This window comes from Carassius gibelio, chromosome B15 (genome assembly GCF_023724105.1).
Source record: "Carassius gibelio isolate Cgi1373 ecotype wild population from Czech Republic chromosome B15, carGib1.2-hapl.c, whole genome shotgun sequence".
Lineage (NCBI taxonomy): Eukaryota > Metazoa > Chordata > Actinopteri > Cypriniformes > Cyprinidae > Carassius > Carassius gibelio.
In genome coordinates, this window is record NC_068410.1 from 10,850,595 (window position 1) to 10,878,591 (window position 27,997).

Consider the following 27,997-nt stretch of genomic DNA (forward strand, 5'->3'; position numbering starts at 1 on the left):
ATGGTGTGTTTGAGTTATACAAATGACGTTAATTTGAAAAATTCAGTCTAGAAATTATTTTTACTTTGAAATTGCTAGGACATTTCACAATTAGTTAGCGACAAAGCAGGTAACAATTTAGTAGAAAAACTAACATACTCCAGTAATCTTTATTTTAGTTACAACCTTTTTGACTCAGAGACCCCCATTATCTAGAAGAATATTTTAAGATGCTACGGCTTATCCTGATATACTAGACAATGGTTAAAGATAAGTATTTTTTACTCACAATTTCTACCTGATAAAATATTCTAGACCTTGGCATAACTAAAAAAAAAATAACGAATTCCCATGAAGTTATAATATTTCATTAATTCACATAATTTTTTGTTTTGGGACGTTGAATTAAAATAAGAAATATATATTTTATTTGTTGTTGTGTTAGCTTACTTTAATGCTTGTGTTAATCTTAAATCATTCTGAGGTTCCCTTATAAGTTTGTGGAGTCCCCCTTAGTGGGCTCTAAAATAATTCCATTGGTATTTTTGGAAATTCCAAAAAGTTCTGTAAGCATTTAATGCTCAAAATCACTTGAATGTGGCCTAAATAAAATCGTCTTATATTGTTTGTGGAAATTCAACAATATATTAATATTTAGTTGCTTTTGTGTGTTTTTAAGTGTAAAAGTGTTTGAATTAGTAATATTTTAATAAGGTGTTCTAGACTTATATAATTAGTATTGATTGTTGCATTTGCCATGGCATCCACTGGGGGATGTGGTTGCCTCTTTTATACTTTCCATAGCAACACACACTGAAAGCACTATAACAAAGTAAATCAGATCTCCTGAATTGCAGGATTTTACTAAGCATAGGTCACAGTTATTTTTGTTTGTCAAAATTCTTTAAAAGTTTCATTATACACCTGAGGTGGGCTCATCTGATCTATTGCACTACCATAACATAATCTTTAATCTGATGCATAAACGATCAAGGCATTTGTGTTATATTAATAGACTTTATACAGCAGATCAATGCATTTTGCTGTATTGGATGGATTTGAACATGTAGCATATAGCAATGTGTATTACTGTAAATTATTATTATTTTTTGCCCTTGGTTGTATCATATATTACTCTTTTCTACAGAACAATTAAGTTTGCAGTCAGTCAGTTTTTTTTTTTTATAAATCAAAGTTTTTATTCAGCAAGAATTTTGATTGTATTGATCAAAACCTTTTACATGGTTACGAAAAATGTATTTCAAATAATTATTTTTTTCAATTTATCTTTATCAATTTATATATATAAAAAAAAAAGTTTTGTCAGTGTTAATAATAATAAATGTTTCTTGGGCAAAATTACATTTTAAAATGTATTCAAATAGAAATAATATTTCACAATATTACTGTTTTTACTATAATTGTGAAAAGAAATGCAGCCTTGGACAGCATAAGGGATTTATTATTAAATATTCTTACCAGTCTCAAACCTTCGGATGAAATTGTAGTTAAATATTGTTTTATATGAACGAAACCACTATGGAGGAGTTTTATGTGTAAAAAAAAAATGAATTAAATCAAACTTATCATAATTTAAAGAACTATTTTTATTTCTCTCTTTTTTTTTGTTAAATCACATGAAACAGATATCTATCACTATCATTTGACAAAATTTGCTATTAAAATATGTGTGACAACATATATATCAATATAAATAAGAGCATATTAATATAAATAACATAGACTTACATCATCGCCCAAATTATGAAGATTCAAAAATTAAAGTGAGAAAAATAAAGCAAAACCAGGCCTATTTGTAGATACCAAAAGGAATCCCTTACTTTATACACTGCATTGGCCACTGTATCTTTAACCAAATCAACGTGATGCTCTTTTTATGCTTTAGAAGCCTTGAGCGAAATCACTGTATAAACAGTTGTTTAAAATTATTTGGCTTTGGGCTTTGAAAAACATAAAAAACAGAGCTTGCAACGAATGCACATGTGCACAGGCACACTCATATCCTCGAAGAGACAGTTTTCACATTTACACGATCCTAAGGAAATTGGTAGTACAAAGTAGTACTGGCCCATTTTGAGCAACATTCTTTCTTTCTCACACACACACATACATACATATCCTGAGATTGGGGTGTTTTTTTGTTTGTTTTAACCGAATGCATCATCACATATAAGATTAGATGACACTTTCAGTAGATGTTCCTCTGCCGGTCCACTGCAAATCAGTGCAAAAGGTGAGAATGACTTCCTACGGTCCGCCGTTGTAAGAATAATCTGCCTTACTGTGCATCACAAGCTTGTTGTCCACAAAGTAAAAGCTGTCAGATTGCGTCTCATAAGGGTGTAGGATCATTTCACGCACTATGGAGGGATACAAAAACACAGTGCCACAGATTAGGTCCAGCCAAAAGATCACAAACTGATTAACAGCAAACAGTTGATAAAAACATTTAGAGCTTACTTATATCTTCAGACAGTGGTGGGAACTCATAGATGTGTTCACAGGTGTTCTTACTGCTCGGGATGCAGAAACCAAACTCAAAGTCAAAGCTTTTCAGCAGCTGCCCACGGAAATAGTGCCTCTCGATCATTCGGAAGTTGTTGATGGGAACATCGCCTACAGTGAACTCCACCCTGTGGAGGTGGGAAAGGACACATTTAAGGGGACATGAAGATTTTTCTTATTATTATCAATGGTGAAAACAGTTGTGCTGCTTAATATTTTAATATCTTTATCTCACAATTGCCTTACTAAACCAATCAATTTTTTAATACATTTTTCTCTTATCATTAGTTATCTTTGATGATTCTTGTGTGTAGGACTAATGGTATCATATTTTCTTCTCATTACTGCCTTTGAAGATGGTTCACATGTTACAGTACAGTAACCTGTATGTTTTTTAAAGTATAACCCATTTATCTCATATCAAGAAAAAGTTGATACATCATAATATGACCCCTTTAAAGGTTAAGTCAAACAGATTCAACTGTGATTTCAGGCTAATTTTAGGTTGCAATTAAGATCAAGTGTAATCCTGACACTGATTACACTTACGTGGCGCCAACCTGGCGTAGTCGGAGAAAAGCGGGGGTGAACTGGTAACGCACAAAGCGCCCGGCATTCTGGTCAAAGTCCGTCCTGCCCTCCCCACTCTCTGTGAATCAGAAAGGGGTTGGCATTACCGAACAAGCCTTTGAAGGGCTCTTGTGCAGCGTATTGCATCTAAATGGAAATCAGGGCTTTATAGGAAAAAAAAATCTAAAAGAGCCTAGGATTTAAATGTGCAGTCTGTGTAGGTGGAGTGAGGAAGTGAATTTGAGAGGTCTGCTGGCTCCTTGCCTACCTGTTGTAGGGGGTTTGGTGATCTCAAAAAGAACCGTGCCTGTCTCCATGTCTCGGATTTTGAACCTGGTGAAGTCGATCTTGTGTATGTTCTGCTCTGGACCACAGAGGTAATCTGTGGGAACAAAAACAAACCAGGATGTGCCGTTAGTTCTGACTCTCATTAGGTCATCATTTGTAAGATAATGAAATAGGAAGGGATCATTAACACAATGTGAGTCTCTCCAGACTTGTCGTAACATTTCAAAATATAAAGCTAATAATTTTTAACACTGGTTATGTGTGTGTGACATGGGTCACATGCATCAAAGACATGCCTCAGGGCTGAGAGCCGTACCCTTGAGTGACACACTGCAGGGACAAAAAGAGCTATTTCTGTTCTCTCTGATGTTGTGTGGAAATGACATTGATGACGACCATACACCTTCTCGATTCATTACCTGCCTGCAGGGACTGATACTGTTTGGAAATACTGTCAGAACAACAGGAAAAGAGATATACTGACAGACAAACATTAATAAACATATGCCTATTGATTCAAAATTGAAGCTGTCTTTAACAGTATGATTTTGCTGTTTTATGTAAAAAAATGGCAGTTGGTTTGTGGTTTGCTTTAGTAATAATGTGCTGTATTATAATGACAATAATATAGTAGTGTGTATTCATTTATATGTATATCAGAGGGCTGCCTTTGTACTTTTGACTTTTATAATGGCTTTTCATGTTTATTAATTATTATTATATACTAAGTAATATTTTATGAAACAGTAGTAATTATTTAATGATATTATTTTGTATTGGGAAACAGTGTGTGTGTGTTTGTGACAGTGATTTTAGTTACATTATTCTGCCATTAGATGGAGACAAGTGACTGTTTTATGAGTGAGTCAGCAGTAAAGACATTTATATTTAAAGAAACTGAAACAGGGGTGGAAACAAGATCATATTTTTACTTTCGACAACACCTTTTAAGATGGCGGCCAACAAATGCACTGAGCAATGCTGTCATCGGAAATCATTAAAAGATGAAAGGATAGTACAACAAAGATACCGCTTTCCTCAGTGGACGTTCAAACTAATGTTTTATTGTGAATATGAGATTGAGCTGAAGAATGAATGATGTATCAGATGCACACTTGCTTAGTCCATCTCTCATCATACTCATACATAGTGAGCTTTTAAAACAGCTTTCAATGAAGCAACTCAATGTTCCTTTGTTACTAGTTCTAAAGTGATGTTTTGGAATTAGTACTGGAGGGTTGAGCTCAGCTGTCTATAGTATAAATGTCAACTGATTTTGAGTCTTTAGATTAAAATTTTATGGCAACCCATGAGCATAGCATTCCTCCCTGGACCCCAGTTTAAAAATCTAATGCAATGACAGTGCAACTTAACTGTCCAAATACTATATGTGGTGATTTATTTGTGGCCTGCAGTTAATGACTAGGGTCAGTCCAGTCTTATCATGAGTCCCTCTTTCCTCATGCCAGACTCCCAGAGGAGGCACATGAGGTGCGAGGAGCAGCTGTGTCAGCCCTCTTCTCCCTGGGATGGATTATACTTAAGAAGCTTACATTGTTCACCATCACATGGCACAGATTGGGAGATGCTAAGGGGATAACTTTTGAGAGGTCCATCTCTGCTAGGATGACACTGAAATGAGCTCCACACTACAGGCTGAGTATATCACTTCCTTCCCGTGGGACAGTGCAGACGCCCCACCTATCCTTTACCCAAGCTTCCTGTTAGTTAACAGATGGGCAACACTGGATTTAGCCAATCACTTGAGATATTTATAGCTCGTCTGTTTCAGAAGTCTGCCAAGCTGAGAAAGGGAAGGCAAAATACTTACATCTGTTCAGGCTGTTTTAAACAGCTTTATGTTGTGGTTTATCAATGAAATAACCATTTCATACAAGCATGAAAATAAATATGCAGATGGAATTAGTCGTTTTCAAATATGTCCCGATGAGATTGACACATTCGCACAAGAGCCGATTCAGAGCGGATCACTGAAACTTGAATAGACAAGAAACAGATACTTTGCATATTTCTCCGTTTTTTTACTGCACTTGCTTATACCACAAAACTTGCTTGTTATATCAACAATTTTATAGCTCTCAATAAATGGTTCAGGGAAATATTTTGCTATGTTTACTTCACCTCATGAATTGGCACACAATGGGACCAATCTACTGTATATGTGCTAACACTGCTGTGCGTGAGTGCAAAAATACAAATAGTCAGTGAAGAAGTAAAGAGTTACTACAGATGATCACAGTTCATGTCAACATAAATAAGAGTGCATACTTTTAAGTGTAAATCTCTATAATTTAAACTTTATTTAGTGAGTTGTATGCTTTAAAATCAAAAAGATAATCTGGACACAACGCAGTATTTTTAACATTAAATTAGCTGATAAAACAAACAAATAAACAAAAAAATACTGTTATCTAGTTATATAGTTCTATAACAACATTTTCATGCTGCAGGCGTCATAAGTGTAGTCAATTATTTTTTAATATTGATAAGGTAAAATATTAATATAACAACAAAATAATATATAATATTTTTATGGTGAATGCATGATTATAAGTGTAGTCAATCATAAATATGTTTGGCTGATACATTTTTAGAATAAATATCTAGTTTTCATAACTTAGTTTTCATGATGGAGGCTTCATTATTAGTGTAAATTTTTTTGATTTTAAAGCCCAGTGGTCCAATATCAGGACATTTGCCTGAAAAACCTCACATCAAGTGGGCAAAGCTCCTGGTTTGTTTATAAAGCATCTGCTTTATTTGTGAACTATAAAAAAGTGAAAATGTGCTATTGTTACTTTAGTTATTTCTGCTCGTTCCTTAAAGATTTATTTGCTTCTGTAACCTAACATAGCCAAGTCAATTCATTTATATAAAGCTGTATCTGTGTGATTGTTAGATTCTGTGACAAAACGTCAAATGTGTGCAAATCATTATCAAGATAGAAATATTCAGAGCAATGTGGCAGTCAAGTGTCAGTGTATCTTTCTTTCCAAGCCACCAAGGAGCCTCGCTTCACTGCTTCTAATGCTGTCACCTAGCAACATATCTTCTGAATCCAATCCAGGATAACTACCACCTGTTATTTTTGGGTAAACAAAAGGAACGGCTGCATATAACAAACACAGATTATGTTCGATCAAGCGTTCATTTATAAGACCACACAGGTTCATTTAGATTTATGAGGCATAATGTGCGTATCTAAACACCATATAATTCATCCTTTATTAGGATTCCAAACACTCTAAGAAAAGTGCCAATCGGAGCAATTAAACCAAAGTTAGAAGGATGTAGCCATTTGCTAAAATGTCAACCCATTTCCCTAATGAAATCGCAACATATATACAATTTTATCACTTAAATATACTCTGCATTCTTGTTTATAACAGTAACATGAGTTGAAATCTCCACTTTCCTAAGAACAGAAGCCTGTATCCTTAATCAAGAGCAGCTTTTATTTTTAAAGCGCTAAGCCAAGTGATTAGCCAGACATTGTTTTTTTTTTTTTTTTTTGTTTTATAAAAAAGAGTGATTTCTCAGCACTCCTCTTCCACGCATTTGTGCATATATTTATTCAAATAGATGTTTCAAAGCTCAGGATAAGAATACACTGTTTATTTTTACTTAAACAGCAATTCAAGTAAATACTGAAGCCTGTTTTGAGGAAACCTTCCCAGACAGTATGAGCTTCAGCAAGAGTAATAACTCTGTAATCTCACATGGACATAAAAACCTTCATTAAAAATAAATAATGGATGCACATGATCCCCTAATCATATAAGATATATGATATATTTAGCTATATTTAGATTCTGGAAAATTTGATTTTTGCAAAACAATCACACATGAGAATCAGTTAGGCTATCTCAGTTAACGGATAGGACTATGTAACTTTTGTATTTAATTACTTCTTTTTTTTTACAGACTTTTTAGAGGTCCTTTAAATTTTGCCATATGTGTTGTTGATTAAAACAAAAAATAACTAGCCTATATTTCATACCTTTTTTCTTTCTTTCTTTTTTCTTTCATACTACTTTATGAAATGCCACTGATTACAACTCAAAGTGATATCTTTGACTAGATGTTTTCATATGAACAGCCATTCATTAACTAGCCTACGTCAGATTAATACACAGTGATTACGTGTTTTGATTCACTAAAAAGAACCGGCTCAAAAGAGTCATTCATTCGCAACGCTGATGAACAGTCATGATGAAGGAATCACTCTGCGAGTATTTTACCACGGTGTTCCGTCGCTTCGACCATACATAATGGATATATTTCTGAATTCTCAGCCCATTCATCAGTTAACGTAATAACATACGTCGTCACTCTCAGTCAGTAGGTTACATGGAAATGTCCACAGTGTTGTTTATTTGCCAAGGAAGAGCCGAATAAACCATATCACTGGGTTGGCTCGGCCAAAATGAAGACCATACAAAGACGCAGACGCTAAATGAAATCGTTACATCGAAGTCACATTCTGAATGAAGACTTCCCATTTTAAATGACGTTCCGTACTTAGAATGTCACAGCGCGATTCTGAATAAAACACAAACCGCGAGAAACATGCAGGAGCGAAACCTGAAATTTAGCACTGGTAAATGTGCAGTAAGTTAGCAGAGCAGCTTGTGAGCGGAAGCTTCCTGTTAGAGAGTGATACTGATGTTACTGAACTTACTGTCTGTGATCTTTTGCAGCCCGAGTACATCCTCCGGCGTTATTTCTGTGCTTTTTAACAAAACCTCTTCAGTCGTACACGGGACACCCGCGTCGCAGCCTTGCTTGACTTTCATCTCTGCGATACGATGCTGCTGTTCGTGCACGACTTGCAGTCTCCGCAGCAAACCTCTCTGGCAAGGGCCGTTTGTTTGTTTGCTTGCTTCACCTCTGCTGTGTTATTCGTTGTCGTTATTTAACGCAGGCTTTTACGGATACAAGAATAGCGCATTCACCTCCCCCAGCCAGTTAGTCTTCGAAATATATTGAGATATTTTACTCCTTCTTTCCTATAGGGCGAGTGGCTCTCGCTCTGTAATCTGCCTGTCTGTCTGCTGCTGAAGGCATTAAAGCAACCACTTCATGTAAGCGAGCAAAACCCGAGAGAGATGAACAGTATAATTAACTAGCGGAAGGAAGTGGGTAGACGGTTCGAAAGTCACTTCTGTTATAAAGTAGCCTAGTGTTTGCTGTTTCTTTTTTAAATATCAAACACACACACACACACACACACACACACAGAAATTTTCTATCTATCTATCTATCTATCTATCTATCTATCTATCTATCTATCTATCTATCTATCTATCTATCTATTAACCCTTATGAAAATGAATTTTGGTTTTACTACTATTCATGAGTTTGTGTGCCCACACAGTCCACTTTTGATGGTTAATGGTAAACAAACTTGGCTTGCTGTCTTTAATGGAGGCTCGAACCTGAGGCTTCAGCTCAAGTTCAACCCCCACTGCGGTACTACCTGAAAAACAAAAATAGAGGAGGAGATGGGGAGGTGGAGGGATGCCGGAAGAATTGACGCCCTGGGGCCATGCAGGCTCCTCCCCAAAATGGCCCTATAGTTAAACCATGGTAACCACAAATTAACCATGGTTTTGCAACACTAAATGAAGCTGAGCCTCAGGTTCGAGCTTCCATTAAGTACGGCAAGCCATGTTTGTTTATTATTAACAACCAGGAATGGATAGGCAGGCAAGCTCGTGAACTATAGTTTAACCATGGTATTTGTAGTAAAACTGTGGTTATACAAATCAAAATCAATACAACAAAAAAAATGGTTACTATTACAGTTTTACTATAATAAAACCATAGTTAATTTTCCATAAATTATTTTTTTCATCAACCATCGACTACAAACTAGTGTGTATCAGTTGTTTACGTTTTTCTTGTTACCTCATTTATTATGCATGATGATAATATAAATAATGTATTCATCTAATGCGTTCTCAAGTCTAAACACTGTTAGTATGAGAGCAGAGCAATGAATTAAGGACACTGTACAATAATTGTGCTTTAAAGAGGTTATATGATGTTGCTAAAAATAACATTATTTTGTGTATTTGGTGTAATGAAATGTGTTTATGCGGTCTAAGGTTAAAAACACATTATTTTCCACATACTGTACATTCTTTTTTTCTTCTCAATGACCCCCCTTTCTGAAACATGTAGTTTTTTACATAGCGAATTGGTCTGAACAGCGAGGTGTGGTCTGACTGGCCAGCTATCCAGTGTGTTGTGATTGGCTGAATGCCTCAAGCGTGTGTAGGAAAGTTAACAAAGTAGTTTCGCTTTTACAATGAAAAACACAGCTTCTCCAGGATATGGCAACAGTAATAATAAAAGTTACACCTTCTTTCTTTGCTTGAACATTTGGGCAGCGTTTTGCAAATCTTCCCACAACACATGTGGGGCGTGTTAGATCAAGCCGCTTTAGGAGGGCGTGGTTGACTCAACTTTGATAAAGAATATCTCTTTGGATTAGAGACTTTAGTCTTCGCAACTTTACAGATCTTCTATGCACCAAGAGCTTGTAACGTTTCTAAGAGAAAGGAAAACTTGAAATTGCATCATACTGTATGACACCTTTAACATAGTTTATTTTTGTTTATTTATTTTCAAGTAAATGTGTTTTTAGATGCCAGCATCCCTGAGAAAGATAAAGTGTTGCAGGATCTCCTCTATTTCATAAATAAAGGATGACTGAAATCTGTACTGGGAACAACAAGAAAAAAAGCAGTTCTCCTCTTCCCATCCAGCCTGCCATGTTGAGAACCCTGATGGTCACGATACTGGTTGTGCATCACTGTGCTGTGATGATGCAGGAGAAGGTTGAGTATGCTGAAGTGCTGAATTACACCTATTTCTGGTTCAAAGACTATTCCCTGCAGGGTTTAGCAGCTTAATTAGAAATTGATTCTGATTAGCTTTAGGTTTTATTGTGTCCACCTGTCCATGCCATTTCTCGTTCCTTATGCCATCTCGAAGCAGCCTCTGGGATGCGTGTGCATGTCCCTTACTCTTCGCACAGACTGGATCTGGGGGTGATGTGCGCCCCATTCATTCCAGTGTTTGTAGGATCCAAATTCAAACAGGTACTGATATCCACGGTAGCCTGGATACTGATATCCAACCCACCTAAAGTAGGTCATAGGTCATAGCATATTTTAATTGATAAGATGACATCAAATAGCTACTGTAGGTAATTATCTTTTTGTAATATATAAGAGATGCTAAATCACTTACGTTCCACCATTTACTTGAATGCTGGCGACTCTGTCCTGGAAGCCGTAGCACCACAAACTTGGGATGTCCTCATCAGAAACCTCCATCTTACGACCATCAAAGTTCATGCATTCATACAGGCAGATCCTATGGTCCTGTGGGTCCTGCATGTAGAAAGGCCATTAGTGTGTTACTGTGTTCCTGTGTTGATTGGTTGGGGATGAAGTGGGAAATGGAGTGATGTAACGGTCACCCACCATTCTAACGGGCCGGACAGACATGAGACGATCACAACGGTAGCTGTTGGACCAAGTGTCCCAGCGTGGGTATTCGCCCCTCTCAAGCATGAACATCTCACCGGTCATATCCTGTTGTTCAAAACCTACCCATCTGAAAGATAGTAAAAGGCACATGTACTGTAAATGCTCTGTTTACATCTCATGCATTTACACTATGGAGAAAATTGTGTTTTTATGAAATAGATTTTATGATAAACAGTAGTTAACATTGGTTTTGTGCGATTGATTAGATGTGGAGTTAACAAATAAAAAGGAATTCTCCTTTATAACATTACCATTAAAAATTTTGGGTTATGGTTTTTTAAAATGTTTTTCTATTATGCTAAGTGCAGCTTATTTATTTAAACGAAAGAAAATAAATTAACCAACAAATAAATAAATAATACAACTGTAATAGTATGAAATAGTATTCTAATTCAGATGAATAAATGAAAGATGAATAGCCATTAATATTACCAGGATTTAAAATTTTAAAATGTAACTTTTTTTTAATCATTTAATTTGGCATTATTTTTTAATTCAGAATCATTCTAATATGCTGATTAGTTTTTAAGAAAGATTTCTTCTTATAATTATTAGTGTTGAAAGCAATTCTACTGCTTAATGTTTTTATGGAAACTGTAATATTAAATTCAATTCACTTCAACTTTATTTGTATAGTGCTTTTTACGATACAATCATTGCAAAGCAACTTTACAGAAAACTTTACAGTCACTTTTGATCAGTTTTAACAAATCTCTTAAAAATAAAAGTATTTATTTCTTAAAATAATTGTATCCAAAACATCTGAATGGTAGTGTACATAATTTTTTTTGTGTAATAATAATAATAATAATAGTAATAATAATAATAATCACTATCATCATCACCACCCCCATATATTTTTCTTTTTCTTTCATCTTATGATTATCATTATTAATGTCATGCATATGAATTGTCAGATGGGTACTCACGGCCCACACTCCACTCTGATGGAGCCAACACGATTGAAACCCTTGTCACAGATGTTACGACACTCTCCACTCAGCTCCATCATGCGCCCTTGGAAATTCTCATACTCAAACAGATATATCTGTTTAGAGAACACACAGTTAAGACAAATAATTCATCTTTGACATCCCACATTTAATGGCAATATTAGATGAAAAAGTGAGAATCTAGTAAGAACATGTTATCGGGCAGATTGGACTTACTCTGTGGGAGCTCTTTCCTGTGGCATAGCGACTACCCATACTTCCTTGTACAGCAGTGTGTGACATGGCTGAAGCTGTTAATAACAGAAGAGTTATTGAAGTTAAGCTTAAATAAAAGATTGATTCAAGATTAATAATTTGTTGTAATCACACACTATATAGACAATCATCATCAGTGTTGGGAAATCAGTTATGTAATTTTTTAAAAATGGTCTTTTATATAAAGCAATAAGTTTGAATCTTTCTTACTCAAATCAGTGAAATCACAAGAAGTTTATTTAAAGGGCAGCAAAAACTATACTGTGAAATGTTATTAAAATTTAAAATAACTGTTTACTATCTAAATATATATATATATATATATATATATATATATATATATATATATATATATATATATATATATATATATATATATATATATATATATATATATATATATATATATATAAATAAATGTATTATTTTGATGGCATTACTCCAAATTACTCCATTTACTACAAATTACTACAGCCATTACTCCAAACTGCAGTGTCACATGGTCCTTCAGATATTATTTTAATATCTAAATAATCTTTACTCAAATCAGGCAAAAACATCTAAATCTATATCTATATCTTTATGTTCCCCAAACAAGCTTATTTAAAGGACAGCCACTCTGAAATAACAAAAATTGGATTCTTATTAAATTTGATTTAAGGAAATAAAATAAAAACTGTAATACTGTGAAATGTATTACAGTAAAAAAAGAGTTTTCGATTTTTATATATTTTCAGTTATAATTTATTCCTGATGGCAAAATTGTCATTGCAGTAGTCTACAGTATTATTTATTAGAATTTATTCTAATATCTTATCTTTGTACTCAAATCAGTCAAATCAATAAAAAAAAATCTATCTCTATACATTCACAACAAGCTTATTTAATAGATTACAACTTTTTTGAAATGTTATTACAATTTTCTATTTAAAAATATATTTTTAAAACTCTTTATTCTTGATGGCAAAGCAGCTATTACTGCTGTCCTCAGTGTAACATGTTCCTTCAGAAGTTATCCCAATACCTAGTAATCTTTGTACTCAAATCAGTCAAAAACATATATCGCTATACATTCTCCAATCACAGCAAGCTTATTTAAAGTGTGGCCATTCTCAAATGTCCACCTCCCCAATCAAATCTCACCAAAATTTTGCAGTCAGGCACAGAGCAATGGAATGCAATAGGAGTGCTGGCAGAGGAAAGGATGCCAAGGCCCGAATGTAAAAGGGATCCAGGCTTCGAAAGGGTTTTATATACATATATGCCAGCAGTACGTCTAGAGCAGAATGAGACCAGGCTATTGGCTAAAAGTGATGGGTGTTTGGAGGGGTTTGTAGTGCAGGCTCATCTCTGTGACCCTGCTGACTCTGCTCATTGCTTTGTTTCAGGCCGCGGCTGGATGTCTGATGTCTACCTCCATCAGCAGAAAGTGTGGCTCTCCACAACCCCTATCTCTTCAACTCTCTCTCTCAAACATGCACTCATTCACTCTCTACAGTATAGCAAGCAATGTGCTGACCTCAGTAGACTGGCCACAGACCTCTCCACTGAGATAAAGAGGACTTGTTGTGGTTGTGCGACGTTTCAGCAGTTTTATTTGGTGGTTACAGTTAAATTTTAATATGTCAATGATTTGGCGATTAAGTTAGGAGTAAAAAACAGATGCACAACATATGCCAGACTATTAAATATTAAACAATTATAAATAGTGATGCATGTAATCACTCACACAGTCAAAAGCATTTGACAATAAAAACGTTTGTCTCATTGAAGAACCACATTGACACTGAAATGATTAATCTTCTTATTTACTTGAATGCCATCATTCACACTCTTCATTTTACTTAGTCATGCACTTCCTAGTGCGACACTGGGCCCCATCCATGCAGCCTGCTTTGCATAAAGTCAAAGAGGTGGGCAGGACATGGATGTTGAATGGATGTGCTTGTAAGGGCCTATTGTGTATGTATGCATATGTGTGCGAGTATGTAAAGGCAGGTGGAAGTGGGTCTCTGAATCACTCTGTGCCTGTAACTGTGGTGAGAAGAGGGTAGACGAGTCTCAATGCAGGATAAAAATGGACTTTTAATGACAGATAACACTTAAAGACCATCATTCTTTGTCTATCTTTAAGCTTTACTGGTGGTTGTGATGCTTTTACCAACTATTTTCGAAAACCTGGAAGTCACTGTTTCTGTTGTCTTTGCTAGAACAATCTTAAGTCGAAACAGCTTGCTTGTATTTATCCAAGCATGTGTGTTGTGCTGTATGCTCCGGTCATATGTAAAAACATGCATGGAATCATTGTGGCTGGCATCCTCTCCTGTGGCAGATGCCAGTAGGCACGATGTCTCCCTGGCTACGGCAGATGGCATTGTGAGCTGGGTAAAGCCAAAGGCTCAGTCAAAAACAATGAGGCATGGGGCAAAGTGCTGACTCCTGCTTGCCCTGTGGCCAATCTTCCCTTTCTGTCATGCTACATATAAATAGAGCCCTTAGTTGGTGGTCTGGAGACCGTTGTGTGGAACTCCTGAGCGTTTGCAGCTATTTGTTGGGTAGGTCAGGTAAGCCCTTCATGGTTGTCCTTTCAGCCAATGTGGTCATTTTTTAGCATAATTTGCAAACTCAAACGAGGGTTGCACTATCATGTATACACAATTAAAAACTCAAACATAGCAAGCATATATGTGGGCGGTTTTCACAAAATATGTATGGACACATTTTTTGGATATGTTTTTGACATATTGGCATTTCAGAAAATTTTATGTAAAACAAAATATTAAATTAGTATTAAAATAAATCAATTAAATTATTAAATTACATTAAAATGATTATTATTGGCATTTCAGAAAAAATAAAATGACTTATTGGCATTTCAGAAAATATTAGAATGTATTTAAAATAAAAAAAGATTAAGCATTCTATGCTTTGACAATTTCTTTTTTTTTTTTTTTTTACTAATGCTTTTGGCTAAATCTGATATAATTTATGCAGTTTGTAAGTTTGTGTATACTTTTTTTAAGGCCTCATGTTTTGGCCATAAACCTGTCTTTTCTATTTCAGTAAACTGTGGTTTTATTCTGTTATGTTTGGAATATATCATCTAAATCAGCGTGTGATTTATTTTGTTAGGTCTAACTTGTTGGAGCAACAAAGGCATTTGGCTGCCATAACTTTCTTGTTCATTATCCCCAGGCTATTTGTACAGATGTCACATATGATATAGAACCCACACATTTTTTTTATTTTTATTTTTTTGCATATCTCTGTTCTTCAGGTCTATCAGCATTGAGATAACTTCAAGGATGGCTCTGACTAACCCTATGCCACTTGGGCCATGGAAGGCAAGTAAACAATTGATGGCTATGAAATCATGATGCATGATGCTATAGAATGCTTTGAATCCCATCTTTGTTATGTCTATGAATATGTGTATAGCTCACTGTCTATGACCAAGAGAACTTCCAAGGCAAGCGCATGGAGTTCACCTCAGCCTGTCAGAACATCATGGAATGTGGCATGGACAATATCCGCTCTCTGAAGGTGGAGTGTGGCGCGTAAGTCATGCACTCACAGACACACACATTTAAAAGAACCCATGTTGTTGTTGTATTATGCCAATTGTCTGTGTGCATGTGTCTATATTTAAACAGCTGGGTGGGCTATGAACACTCCAGTTTCTGTGGGCAGCAGTTCGTCTTGGAAAAAGGTGACTACCCTCGCTGGGAGTCTTGGAGCGGCAGCAATGCCTACCACATTGAGAGGCTAATGTCCTTCCGGCCAATATGCTCTGCTGTGAGTCTGAAACCATGTCAACTGATCAGTGGTGAAACAGTTTAGCAGTCACTCCAAATAAAATACAAACTCTCCCGTTGTTATGATCTGTGCAGAACCACAAGGAGTCAAAGATTACCGTTTTTGAGCAGGAGAACTTTATTGGACACCAGTGGGAGATAACCGATGACTACCCCTCTCTCCAGTCCATGGGCTGGCCCTCCAACGAGATCGGATCAATGCAGGTGCAAAGTGGGGCGTGAGTACCATACTTGTCTCTCTCTCTACACCAGGCTTGTCCAATCCTGTTCCTGGATGGCCACTGTCCTGCAGAGTTAAGCTACGACCCTAATTAAACACAAACAAACCATTACAAGTATTGCACTAAAAAATCTAATACTTCTCTACTCTATAATATGCACCAAAAAAAAAAAAAAAAGGATGTCTGATTATACAGTATTCAGAAAATAGTAGGTGAAAAGTACCTGGATGACCTACTGTTTCCCAAGAGATTCTGAAGTGCACCTTTGATGGAAACATTGCTATCCCATGAGGCCATAGGAGAGGATTTGTCAATGGCAGTAAAACAACACAACTGAAGCTTTAGCTTACATGACCATATTAAGATTAACTTTACCAATATTCATACTTGTGCTGGGAAGATTACTTACAAATTATAGTCTGGACTGATTACAAATTACATGATGACATTTATAGTTACTAATGCAATCTATTAGATTACTAATATATCCTAAATATTTTTTTTATTCATTTTTTTCATTTTAGGGACACCCCTGCAATACACCATTAGATTCAGGTGTTGTAATATTTGAGATGCTTGGAATACTCGGGTCTCAGTTTGCATTTGTCATGTTTTTTCTCACTTCATGTAGCTGGGTTTGTTACCAGTACCCCGGTTACCGTGGTTACCAGTACATCATGGAGTGTGACCACCATGGTGGCAAGTACAAACACTACAGGGAGTGGGGCTCCCACGCTCAGACCTTCCAGGTGCAGTCCCTCCGCCGGGTTCAGCAGTGATGGCAGCTCGCCCAGCTCCCTTATTCCCTCCCCCACCTCCTACTCTTCCTCCTCCACCTCTTCCTCACCTCCACCCCTTCATTTCGATACCAGCAAGCCCGGCACAGGCTGAACGTCTGGTGCATTTGGTAGATGTTAACAGCATTTTCTTCTTTCTGCGTGCCATCGATTTGAAAGAAGAGTGAGAGGAAGAACTCAAGCAGACTGTGAGCGGCACAGTTGTGTGACTTAAGCTTTGCTCCTCATTGCTGTCATGATGCAGTCTGTGCAAAAGAGATCAATAAAGGAACACTTATGGGAACTACTTACTGTGTTTGTTTGATGCATGTATAGAGTAAGCTTTGTTAAAAGGCCCAAATTCTAATGTCACAAAATTGGAACATCATTACCACCAAAAATATCCTAAAACTATTGTTAAAAAGACTTAATGACCAAGGGTCTTTGAGTTCTGAGACAAAATAGGATAGGGACAAAAGAGGATGAAAATAAATAAAAGTTAATTTATCAAGGAGTTATTATTTTCACCTATTTTTGGGAGCAGTGTTGATTTTCCGTGCCTGTCACAGGTCATGGTGACATGCAAAAACAATGTACCAAATATTATACATTTTGACAATTCACTTTGAGAAATTTGTGAATTAAAGTTGGATTCAAATGATTTTTACTTTAATCAATTTAATCATCACAATCAGAACCAGATTTACATTTTGTTTGTCAAGACATAATAATTAATTGTCATATACCAATATATATATATATATATATATATATATATATATATATATAGGTCTTGGCTGCTATCTTCGAGAAATGCGACATTTCTCCTTGAGATTCACGCCTGACGTAGAGGAACAGCGCCATCCGGCGTTTGTCAGAAGGTAAAGCTCAGGAAGCTGTCGCTTCTATTTAGCAAACTAACAATGTAACAGGCTGGAGAAAGAAGCGGAGCAAAACATGTGCTCTCCTAAACTTGAAAAAATTGCAACATATAATGTCTGTGCTATTGTCAGTGCTGGTCGGTATGCTTGCTGCATACATAGCTTACTGATTGTCATACTGTGACAGAATGTCTTCATTTTCTCTGTCAGAGAGATTTGCCAAGTTAAGCCATTGTTCTCTCTTGAATGACCACTGTCCATGGCCTTGCCCATGGCTTGAACTGCGCATCTCTGAAGATGCAGAGAAAGATCCATAACAGCACAGTTCTTTTCCCAGTGCATCTGACCTGGCATGGTCTCTCTGTCTGTGGTTCCCTCATGCTTCAAAAAAACCCACTATTGTTCCTATACAAAAAAATAAAAAATAAATAAATAATGTTTAAATGACTGGCCCGTTGCTCTGACACCCATATTCAGCAAGTGATTTGAGAGACTAAATCTGCTCTGTGCTGCCTGCCTCACTGGATCTGCTACAATTTGCATATCATAGCAACCGTTCTACAGAAGATGCTATTGCTTTCACCCTAAACACTTCTCTCTCCCTCCTGGAAAATAAGAACACCTATGTAGGAATGCTGTTTACAGGATTGTGGATTTTAGGAAACAGAGCAGAGAACACTATCGACAAGACACCTGTGGAGTGGGTAAACAGCTTTAAGTTCCTCTGAGTCCACACCAAAGAGGATCTCACATGTTCTACACACACACTGATGCAGTGCTGAAGAAGGCACATCAACACCTCTTCTTCCTGAGACTGCTGAGGAAGCTTGTCATGAGCCCCAACATCCTTAGAACATTCTACACCTGCACTGTGGAGAGCTGCATCACTGCCTGTAGGGCTGCACGATTAATCGAATGTGATTGATTGCAATAGTCATGCACATTTAGTCAGTGTAGCTGGTTCTGTGATTAGCAGTAAATCTCCATCACCTGTTTTCAGGGAGAACAGCATTTACTATACAGAGCTGTAGTTCTGTCATTTTATCTTCATGGGACCGAGATGGTAAGTTGGAAGGCTTTTCTTTTTATAAAATTATATGGGAAATTATTTTTTGGGTAATAATTTTACTCAAAATATGATTGGTGGTGAACACATTTAGAAATGACTAACTGTGAGTGTTTTGTCAGGCTTATGGTGTCCGTGAGGAGCAGAGATTGAGAGGTAGCCTACAGAAGAGTTTAAAAGTTTCTCATTGCTGGTTTGATTTCAAGACTCAACTTGCTCATTAACAATGCAGGTAAATTGAGAAGAGTTTCATTATTTTTTTCAGGAAGTTTACATTTGTAGTTTAGTTCTTTTGAACTGGATCTAAAAATTAAATTCTACATGTAGTGCTGGTTTGCTTAGCATTCACACTGTCATCTTTAACTGAACCTAAAGATACAAAACAAATGGCATAATACTGTGAACACATGATTGGGCAGCTTTTATGACATGTACTGTATTTTACAATCTTACCAAACATCTAAAACTGCTGCATGATGGGTCAAATGCTCTTGTTGTATGTGTCTATTTCCACCATTGCTGCAAGGAGATGATGGTTCCAAAGCATCCAACTGTAATGGGAAACATGGCTCCTATCATGAGAAGAACCAGATTCGCTTGAGGATTCTGTCCTGTTTTCTTGTGACATCATGTTCTGTTTTTGGCTTGTTTAGATGACTTGGTCCATACGTTGCATGCATTCATATTTTAGTTGAACTGCACCAGAGTGCTTTTGGAAGTATACTGAGACTGGCCTGTTAATTGGGTTTTGGTCTGCTGCTTCTTTGGTGCACACCAAGGTTCGGATTGCAGTGTTCTCACTTATTTAAATTAACTGAACTAACAGAGCAATTGTCTACCCTGCTGCATTGGCTGTGGTCTGTGGATTTCAACCTCCTCAACACATGTGGTCACCGGTCAATCATCCTGGCATGCGTTCAGAGCCTACTGCTACAGCAAACTGTGTAATGTGCTCTTTACCCGTGAGTTAGCAAACTGACTGGAAGGGGCGAGTGTCACTTGCCATTGCCTGCATCCAGGTTAGTTGGGCATCATTTTTTTTTTTTTGTCTGCTATTGTCACAAGTTTTATTATTCCTTTCCCCCCTACATTTTCTTAATTGTCTCATCTTTATAAGTGTTATCACAGCTGAGATTGGTCAACAGACACAAGTTTGTAGAACATCTATCTATCTATCTATCGTTTTATTTCTCATATTTAATTTCTTTGATATACGTTTATTTAATGTTTCGTAACTTTCTTTAATCCTTTATTTCATATATATCAATCTATATAGATCTGTATCTCCTAGTTACATTTCATGAATATTTCTATCCCTGCACTATATCTTTATGACAGTGCTATTGATATGAACATGCATAAATGTTTTACATATTTTTTATAATCACATTGCATCCACCATTGGATATTTGTTTTAAAGCACGTGACCAATTCAAATATCTTATGTATTTGAAAATGAAAAATCATATGAAGAAAGTAAAAATATCTGAGAACATCAATTTCTTTCATGTGTTTGAGCTCTTTTTGCCTCGTCTGATAGGGTGTTGTACTGTTTTGTTTCACTTGGTGGCAGTAGCGTGTCACATTTGGCAGCTTTCAACTCAGGGGCGACTCAACCTGAAGAGTCTGCAGAGACCTCTGTCAAGATGACAATCATTAGAATAAAGTAGGTTAGATTACACTGAGAATTGCAGAAGTAATTTCATATAATATTAGAGTTTGCTTTTCCACTGAATGAAAAAGGGCATTAGGGGCTACAGCCATTTAGTGTGATGGGATAACCAAAACGAGGACTTGTTATTTAGACCCTTACCCATATCCATGCATCTTCAACAGACCCCCGTTGCTAATAGATCCTTTTCCTCAAACTGGGATTGTCACATTTTTGACATTGTGTTAGACCTAGCATCATATCTATATATGCTAATATATGAAATATTCTTTGCCTTGAGGGTCTGTACACTGTCCAGGTGAATGAATCTGGTTTTATCCAAAACATTTTTCTCAGTCTCTTCTATGCACTATTGTTTTCTAGCCTGAAAGTTTCATATTCAGTGACTGTCACTCATGCTGTTTTTATGAAATGCATTGTGTTGTCATATCACACTGATCATGGCAATCATATCTCGGCCTCCTCCTCGTGTTGGTTCTCATGCACGGTAAGAGTTGAACTCCGCCGTCCCCTTTCGATTCGTTTTGTAGAAGCAAAACACATTGATGAGTGACGACAGGTGTTTACTTTGGACACACTCCCAAGCTCTTTGGCACAGTACTTAACGACTGGATTAGTGCATCAATTAGCAATCACTGCATGGGAGGAGCCTGATTGATCGAGACTGCAGCTGCTGTTAAGGCTGGGCGTGGGGCATGCTGGGGCATGCGAGTGTAGGAAGCAGCTGTGTGTGTGTGTGAGAGAGAGAGAACATAGTGGCCAGCTGCTTGAGAATTAGTTCAAAGGACTAGTTTCACTGCATGATAGCAGAAAAAAAACACCACAGAATTTGTTGACCTTGTAAGGATATCACATGCATGATGCATACCTGGAACTGTCACGTGATTGTGATTTGATAAAGCCAAAATGTCTTTTTAAAATATTTAAAACAATCTCTAGATTGCAATAATATATATGTATGTATTTATGTATGTATGTTAGTTATTTTTGCTTATACTTTTTTTTCTATGAATAGTAGATATAATGTATTGCATTATAATGGAAACTATTATTAAATTAGATTTAATTGCCATCATAATAAAATATCATATGATAGCATAGAATTTATTGAGACCAACTATATTATGTGTTATGTCCCTTTAAAAATATATTATACTTTTGAAATAGTTAAAACAGTTGTCTCATATAGATGTGAATGTGAATATATTATATAGAGACATGATGCACTATTATAATAACAGTTCTCTTAATGCAGTATTGTCTTGTCTGTATTATATTACAATACAAGATATAATGCAAAGTATTATATTGAGAACTATTATTAAATGATTAATAACTTAATTTTCATAATATAATAGAACATATGATAGAATGTAATCACTATAATTATACATCACAGTAAAGTAGCTCAGTATTTTATGTTCTAAAATGTTTATTTTAATGAATAATGTAAAATGTTAAATTAATTATTAAACAGTGTATTTTAAGTGATAAAAAAGAACATTGGCAAATTTTGTTTGAAATCATTCTTTATATTTTTTTTATTGGTAAACTTGGTAGTCGCGTTTAGGAAACACCTCTAGATAAAGGTGCTACAATTTTATGTGGTGCTACTGCTGCAAAATACACTACAATTTATATTTCTATTTCTCGTTAACTGACAAAACATCACATCATAATTCAACAATGAATGAAGAAAAAATATACATATCTTAAAATGACAATTTTCAGGGATATAGGCCCAAAAAAGTTGATGACTCATCCTACACTACACAGGCTCTCGTCCAATCAGATACTAGTATGTTAATGTCCTGCCTCTAATATTGATTAATGGCAAGTAGCCATTTGCATGACTGTGAAGTAACTTAAACCAACTGGTTATTTAAAAAGTCAAAAACTCTGCATGTTTCCCACTATTAGGGTATTTCAAGCAGATTCATGAGATTTTTGATTCATATATTTAATAACACATCTCTAATTGGTTGTGGGCAGTGAGATTATTTTACTGGCTCAGTGTGTACAGTGTCTGGTTTTCAGTGCGGTGGGTAGCAGGTGGTCAGGGGAAAATCTCAGTCTGAGGGGAGGGAGAACAGCAAAGTGATGCTAGGTCTCACTTTAGAGTAACACGTGAGGTGTGAGGAAGAGAAGGGGGTTCAGTCATGAGACTGGGTGACAACATTTTGGAGCTTCATTCAAATATAGGCTGCTTGTGTCACAAGCAAAACCTTCCTATTTTTCCATCTCACCCGCCCCGTGCGGAAATGCCATCTGAAGGCGGTAAATAGAAGCATCCTTTGGGTCATGTTATTTCCACAGGTGCAATTAACACCCCCATCTGCTAATCTGTGATTAACGATGTTTACAAATACGCTGCACATGCCGAAGAGTGTCAGAATAGCAGCTCACACCTTCCTCTTACTCCATCCCTCTCTCATCTGTCTTCTTCCCTGCTATTGTGTACCGGATTAGTAATAAGGGTTTGGGTGGGAGGTGGCAGAAGGAAACCAGACCCCTAAAGCAGTTGACATCACAACAAGGCAAAAAAACGAAATACTGTTAATTTAAATCAGTCCAGAAGATTGAGATCACTATTGACTATGCTTCTATTTTTTATTACTAAAATGTAACACTTTTTTTTTTATTATAAATTATACAATCTTAGTGAAAATTGAATGTTAGTGAAAAAAAAAACCTCGAAGCTCAAAAAGTTTTTGTATTCAATTTATCCATTATTTTTGTGTGTCTCTGTGTTTTTTTTTTTTTTTATATACAGTTAGATGTATATTTGGACACTATCACATTTCTTTTTAAAATTTTGGCTCTCTATGCCACCAGAATAGAATTAAAATGAAACCATCAAAATGAAATTTAAGTTCAGACTTTAAGCTGATATATAAATATATAAATATAATCATAAAATGTTCATTTTTAATATTTTGTTGAGAATCCTTTGCAGGCAATGACTCCCTTAAATCTGGAAGTCATGGACATTACCAGAGACTGGGTTTTCTTCCTTTGTAATGCTTTGCCAGGCCTTTACTGCAGCGGACTTCAGTTGTTGTTTGTTCGTGGGTCTTTCTGCCTTTAGTTTTGTCTTCAGCAAGCGAAATGCATGCTCATTTGGGTCCAAATCAGGAGATTTAATTGGCCATTGCAGAATATTCCACTTTTAAAAACTCCTGTGTTGCTTTTGTTGTATGTTTTGGGTCATAGTCTATTTGTACTATGAAGTGCCGCCCAATCAACTTGCTGGATTTGTCTGAATCTGGGCAGACAGTATATCCATGTACACGTCAGAATTCTTCCAGCTGCTTCTGTCCTCTGTCAAGTCATCACTAAACACCAGTAACCCAGTGCCACTGCACCATTTTACACAGATGATGTTGTATGCTTTGGCTCCAAGCCTTCACAATACCTTTTTCTTCTCGTCATTCTGGTACAGGTTGATCTTAATTTCAGCCATTAAAAGTCTATTCTGGCCTTGTTTGCTCTTTATGGTGAATCCTTTGTATTTGCTTTTGTGAAGTCTTCTCTAGATTATAGACTTTGACAGTGATATGCCCTTCACATGGAGAGTGTTCTTCACGTGGCTGGATGTTGTGAAAGGGTTTTTCTTTACCATGGAAAGGATCCTACGATCATCCACCACTTTTGTCCTCCTTGGACATCCAGGCCTTTTTATGTTGCTGAGCTCATCAGTACATTGTTTTTTTTTTCTTTCTCAGAATGTACTTAACTGTTGATTTGGCCATTTTTCCTGCTGTCTCTGATGGATTTGTTTTGTTTTTGAAGCCTGACAATTGTCTTTTTTCACCTGCATGGGGAGCTCCTTTGACTGCGTTATGTGCATTCAGAGCAGCAGCTTCCAAATGCAAATGGAACACTTAGAATCAACTCCAGACCTTTTACCTGCTTAATTGATGTAGAAATAATGAAAGAATAGCCCACATCTGTCCATGAAAGGGCTTTTTGAGTCAGCTGTCCAATTATTTCCAAGTATCCCAGAGTGCAGTCTGGACGATGGGGCGGGGCGACACGTTGGGGCGGGGCGACACGTGTCGCCCCGCCCACCTCAGCGGTTATTGGTTTATGATTAAGATGAGCTTATTGGTGTACAGATGAGTGACGATTTTACAGCTTATTGGTATAGAGAATTATGACGCTGTGAGCAGGATTGGAATTCGGAAGTAGACACTCAGATGAATAAACTTTTAATATAAATTAAAAAGTGAATATAACTGTTGTGTTTTTGCATTTATTGTTGCATTTCCACAACAGCCCGTATAAATACAAAGAGTTTTGGATTACGACGAACAGAATATAAATAAATGGTCTACTCCCTCAATGGCTGTAGTGTAGACGCTACCTCGGCATTACTCGCTGGTTTGAAAATGACACGGCAATATTATGCGAAGTATGGTTATGTAGATAGTCATGGAGTACCTTGATTTATACATTCAAATTATATATATATATATATATATATATATATATGTGTGTGTGTGTGTGTGTGTGTGTGTGTGTGTGTGTGTGTGCGTCGTGTGTGTAACAAATTGTCACCAGTCTCTGAATGTCACCAAAAATATTCTGAACATTCCCTTGGCCCCTACGAAAATTTACCATGGTTTTGCTACAGTAACTATAGTAAAACTATGGTGTTTTTATAATTACAGCTCACAGTAATTAATATGCCAACAAATATGTTTACTACAATAAATCCATGGTTACTTTTTGCAAGGAAGGAACTATACAGGTTCTAAAGAACTTGCCCAAAAACACTTGTTACTTTCTGTTATTTGTTTTCTGAACTGCACTACTGAAAACCTCATTAATCCTCACCATCCTGTCACAACTAAATTAAGAATCCATTATGAGCAATGCATAGCAAATGATGTTATCATCAAATATGAGAAACCTTAAAGAATGATAGACTGATGTAAATGACTGAAACCTGTTGTCATGCACGTGTTTTCCATTGCTTTTTTATTAAAACATTATACACTGCAAAGTTTAACTTTAAATGACATCAATTAATACATCAAAACCAGTTGATTTCAGTCCATTCTCTATTTCCCTTCAATGAACTTAACACACAAATGTGTTTCATGCCACAAAAAAAAAACAAAAAAAAAAAACAGTCCTTGGAACAAAATCCTGTGTAAACAAAAGCCCAGAAGATCACCACGCCGTCCTCTTCCCTGTACCCTGGTGGGTTAAACTTGAAAAGGGCTCTGCACTGCAAGTGTTCCCTGATGCTGTACATCCGTCTGAACTCGTTCCGGTCAGGAGACAGGAGGACAATTCTTCCAGTTGGCCACAACTTATAGTGTAAAGACAAAATACATTAAAGATAATAATAATAATACAAAAAAAGTTTAACAGCCTTCTACTACAAAATTCAATTGGAGAATGAGCATTAAACGGGGGAAATCTTACTGTCTAGCCAGGCAAAATGTGCCACTTTCCGAAAAACTTCGGAGCACATCCCTAAACCATCTGCAAACCAGAGAAAGTGTCAAATATGCGAGTCACCCGCTGACAAAATAACCTCACTGAGGATTTCCATTGGAAGCTGTTGAATCAAAAACATACATAGGTTTATTTATATATGTATATAAACGTTATTAAACATTATATAAACACTGAATACAGACAACCTTGCTTTTAAACTATCATTAAAAACTCTATAGATTGTCACAACTGCATACTCATTCTTTTATAATAACACTAATAAAATGTTAATATATACAGTACTGTGCAGTATTAGGCATGTTAGTATTTTCACATTGAAAAAAAATAGTTTTAAGCCAATTATTTATATATTTTGCTGTTGTGTGTCAGTAGGATATATTAGTTTACATTTCCACACATTCATTTTGCCATTAATTGTAATAATCCAGTGAGATATTTGTATATATTTGTATGCATGATCCACCTGAAGATCTTTTACATTGAATATAAATATTTCTGTCTTATATGGTGAACAAAATCCACATTAGATCGCAAACAGAAGTTATTTAAAACACTCGCTGCTGTCTGAAAATGAATTAAGCTGAAATGTTTTTAAATGTCATTGATGCTGATGTTAACTGATAGCTAAGCTATATATTAAATAATCCACAGTGCTGACCAATATAGTACTTGTACATAATACCAATTTCACATCTGAACAACTATGTAGCTGTAATAACTAAAATACCTCTGCATGTACACACATATGTAATTATTAGTTCTTAATGAATGTATGTGCACAAATAACCTGCTTTGCTGGACTCTGCCTGAAGACATGGTGAATGGTGAAGTTCCTCCCCTCAGTGGTTGAGCTCTAAAAGAACAAATGTCAAGAGATAGGTATATTGCTAGATATAGTACAGAGTAATGTTTCATGTAGCAACATTCAAACAGCTACATACATTTGCGGAGTAAAGCTGTCCAGGAGAACAGAACACCACCACCTCCTGATCATGTCATCCTGAAAAATAATAATAATAATAATATACACACAAAAATCATGCATGTCTGTTCAAATAACTTGACAAATGTGATGCCATACCTCTGTAAAATCGAACCTATGAACTAAACCCATGTACAGAGTGTACTGTTACAATCCACAAAGAACAATAAAATTAGCAATTTATAACAATTATTAACAATAATTATTCAAATTGAACGTACCATGGATAAAAAAAATGATCGAACATTGCATTTCATTTTATAAGATATTTACACAACCACTTTTACTCACCTCAAGCAATCAACGGAATGGGCTAGTTGCATATCTCCGCCATCTTGGATTTCCGGTCTTGCGAGTGTGTGCGTAGATATTTCCGGTTGTGCTTAAAGTCAGTGCAGAAAACTGGAGGTGTCCAAATATTACCTTCTATATGTTTACAGGATTTATAATATCACTTCATATGCAAATAAGATATACACTGCTATTATCACTATACTACAAATGTTAACTGAGCCAGTGGATTTGAAACGTGTGTATGTTTGGGTCCGGTGAATGATTTAAATACACTAATGTTCACTACTGTTCAGGAAATGAAAGTTGAACTCATGGCGTGTATACACAGCTATATAATGTATTTTATCTTACCAAATATGTAAATGTACAAATTACTTATTTCTCGAAAATGTTTGCATTATTATTATTATTTTTATATTAAATATTTACCTCGTGAGACGTGGTCTGCGATTTATCTTCAGAAATATCTATTTCTCAATTGTACACATACATCACTCTGTTTCATTTTCACAACATATTTTATTATTTTACACAGTAAAAAATACGTGACTAATTTTAATATGTTTAATCTGATAATTAATGCAAAACAATAACAATATACATAGACAGATAATGATTTATGCTACAGATCTCATAAAACAAATAAAAACACACATGAATGCAA

At 36.0% G+C, this 27,997-nt stretch overlaps 3 protein-coding genes and 2 long non-coding RNA genes across 6 annotated transcripts in view; 2 read left to right on the forward strand and 3 right to left on the reverse strand.

Moving 5' to 3' along the window:
- Nucleotides 1-1,568: 1,568 nt before the first annotated feature.
- Nucleotides 1,569-8,499, reverse strand: unc119a (unc-119 homolog a (C. elegans)). The gene is made up of 5 exons (XM_052575458.1): nucleotides 8,066-8,499; nucleotides 3,344-3,457; nucleotides 3,055-3,154; nucleotides 2,461-2,633; nucleotides 1,569-2,360 (listed from the first exon to the last, which is right to left on the reverse strand). The coding sequence occupies exons 1-5, from the start codon at nucleotides 8,178-8,180 to the stop codon at nucleotides 2,248-2,250; spliced, it is 615 nt and encodes a 204-aa protein (XP_052431418.1). The 5' UTR covers nucleotides 8,181-8,499; the 3' UTR covers nucleotides 1,569-2,247.
- Nucleotides 8,500-10,209: 1,710 nt separating this feature from the next.
- Nucleotides 10,210-13,431, reverse strand: crybb1l3 (crystallin, beta B1, like 3). Its single transcript, XM_052576453.1, has 6 exons — nucleotides 13,298-13,431; nucleotides 12,116-12,189; nucleotides 11,876-11,994; nucleotides 10,881-11,013; nucleotides 10,645-10,787; nucleotides 10,210-10,536 (listed from the first exon to the last, which is right to left on the reverse strand). Exons 2-6 carry the CDS (start codon nucleotides 12,179-12,181, stop codon nucleotides 10,371-10,373), a joined length of 627 nt encoding a protein of 208 aa, XP_052432413.1. The 5' UTR covers nucleotides 12,182-12,189; nucleotides 13,298-13,431; the 3' UTR covers nucleotides 10,210-10,370.
- A 2,138-nt stretch (nucleotides 13,432-15,569) lies between these two features.
- Nucleotides 15,570-17,273, forward strand: LOC127972722 (beta-crystallin A1). Its single transcript, XM_052576454.1, has 4 exons — nucleotides 15,570-15,711; nucleotides 15,808-15,949; nucleotides 16,045-16,187; nucleotides 16,822-17,273. The coding sequence occupies exons 1-4, from the start codon at nucleotides 15,632-15,634 to the stop codon at nucleotides 16,967-16,969; spliced, it is 513 nt and encodes a 170-aa protein (XP_052432414.1). The 5' UTR covers nucleotides 15,570-15,631; the 3' UTR covers nucleotides 16,970-17,273.
- A 1,555-nt stretch (nucleotides 17,274-18,828) lies between these two features.
- Nucleotides 18,829-27,997, forward strand: part of LOC127972724 (uncharacterized) — a 208,131-nt gene continuing 198,962 nt past the window's right edge. For both annotated transcript variants that reach the window (XR_008157145.1, XR_008157146.1), the window contains exons 1-2: nucleotides 18,829-18,910; nucleotides 19,036-19,145. This is a non-coding gene — a long non-coding RNA (uncharacterized LOC127972724). The remainder of the gene's footprint in view (nucleotides 18,911-19,035; nucleotides 19,146-27,997) is intronic.
- LOC127972723 (uncharacterized) lies at nucleotides 25,171-27,339 on the reverse strand. Its single transcript, XR_008157144.1, has 4 exons — nucleotides 26,999-27,339; nucleotides 26,845-26,910; nucleotides 26,022-26,157; nucleotides 25,171-25,905 (listed from the first exon to the last, which is right to left on the reverse strand). It is a non-coding gene; the product is annotated as an uncharacterized LOC127972723 (long non-coding RNA).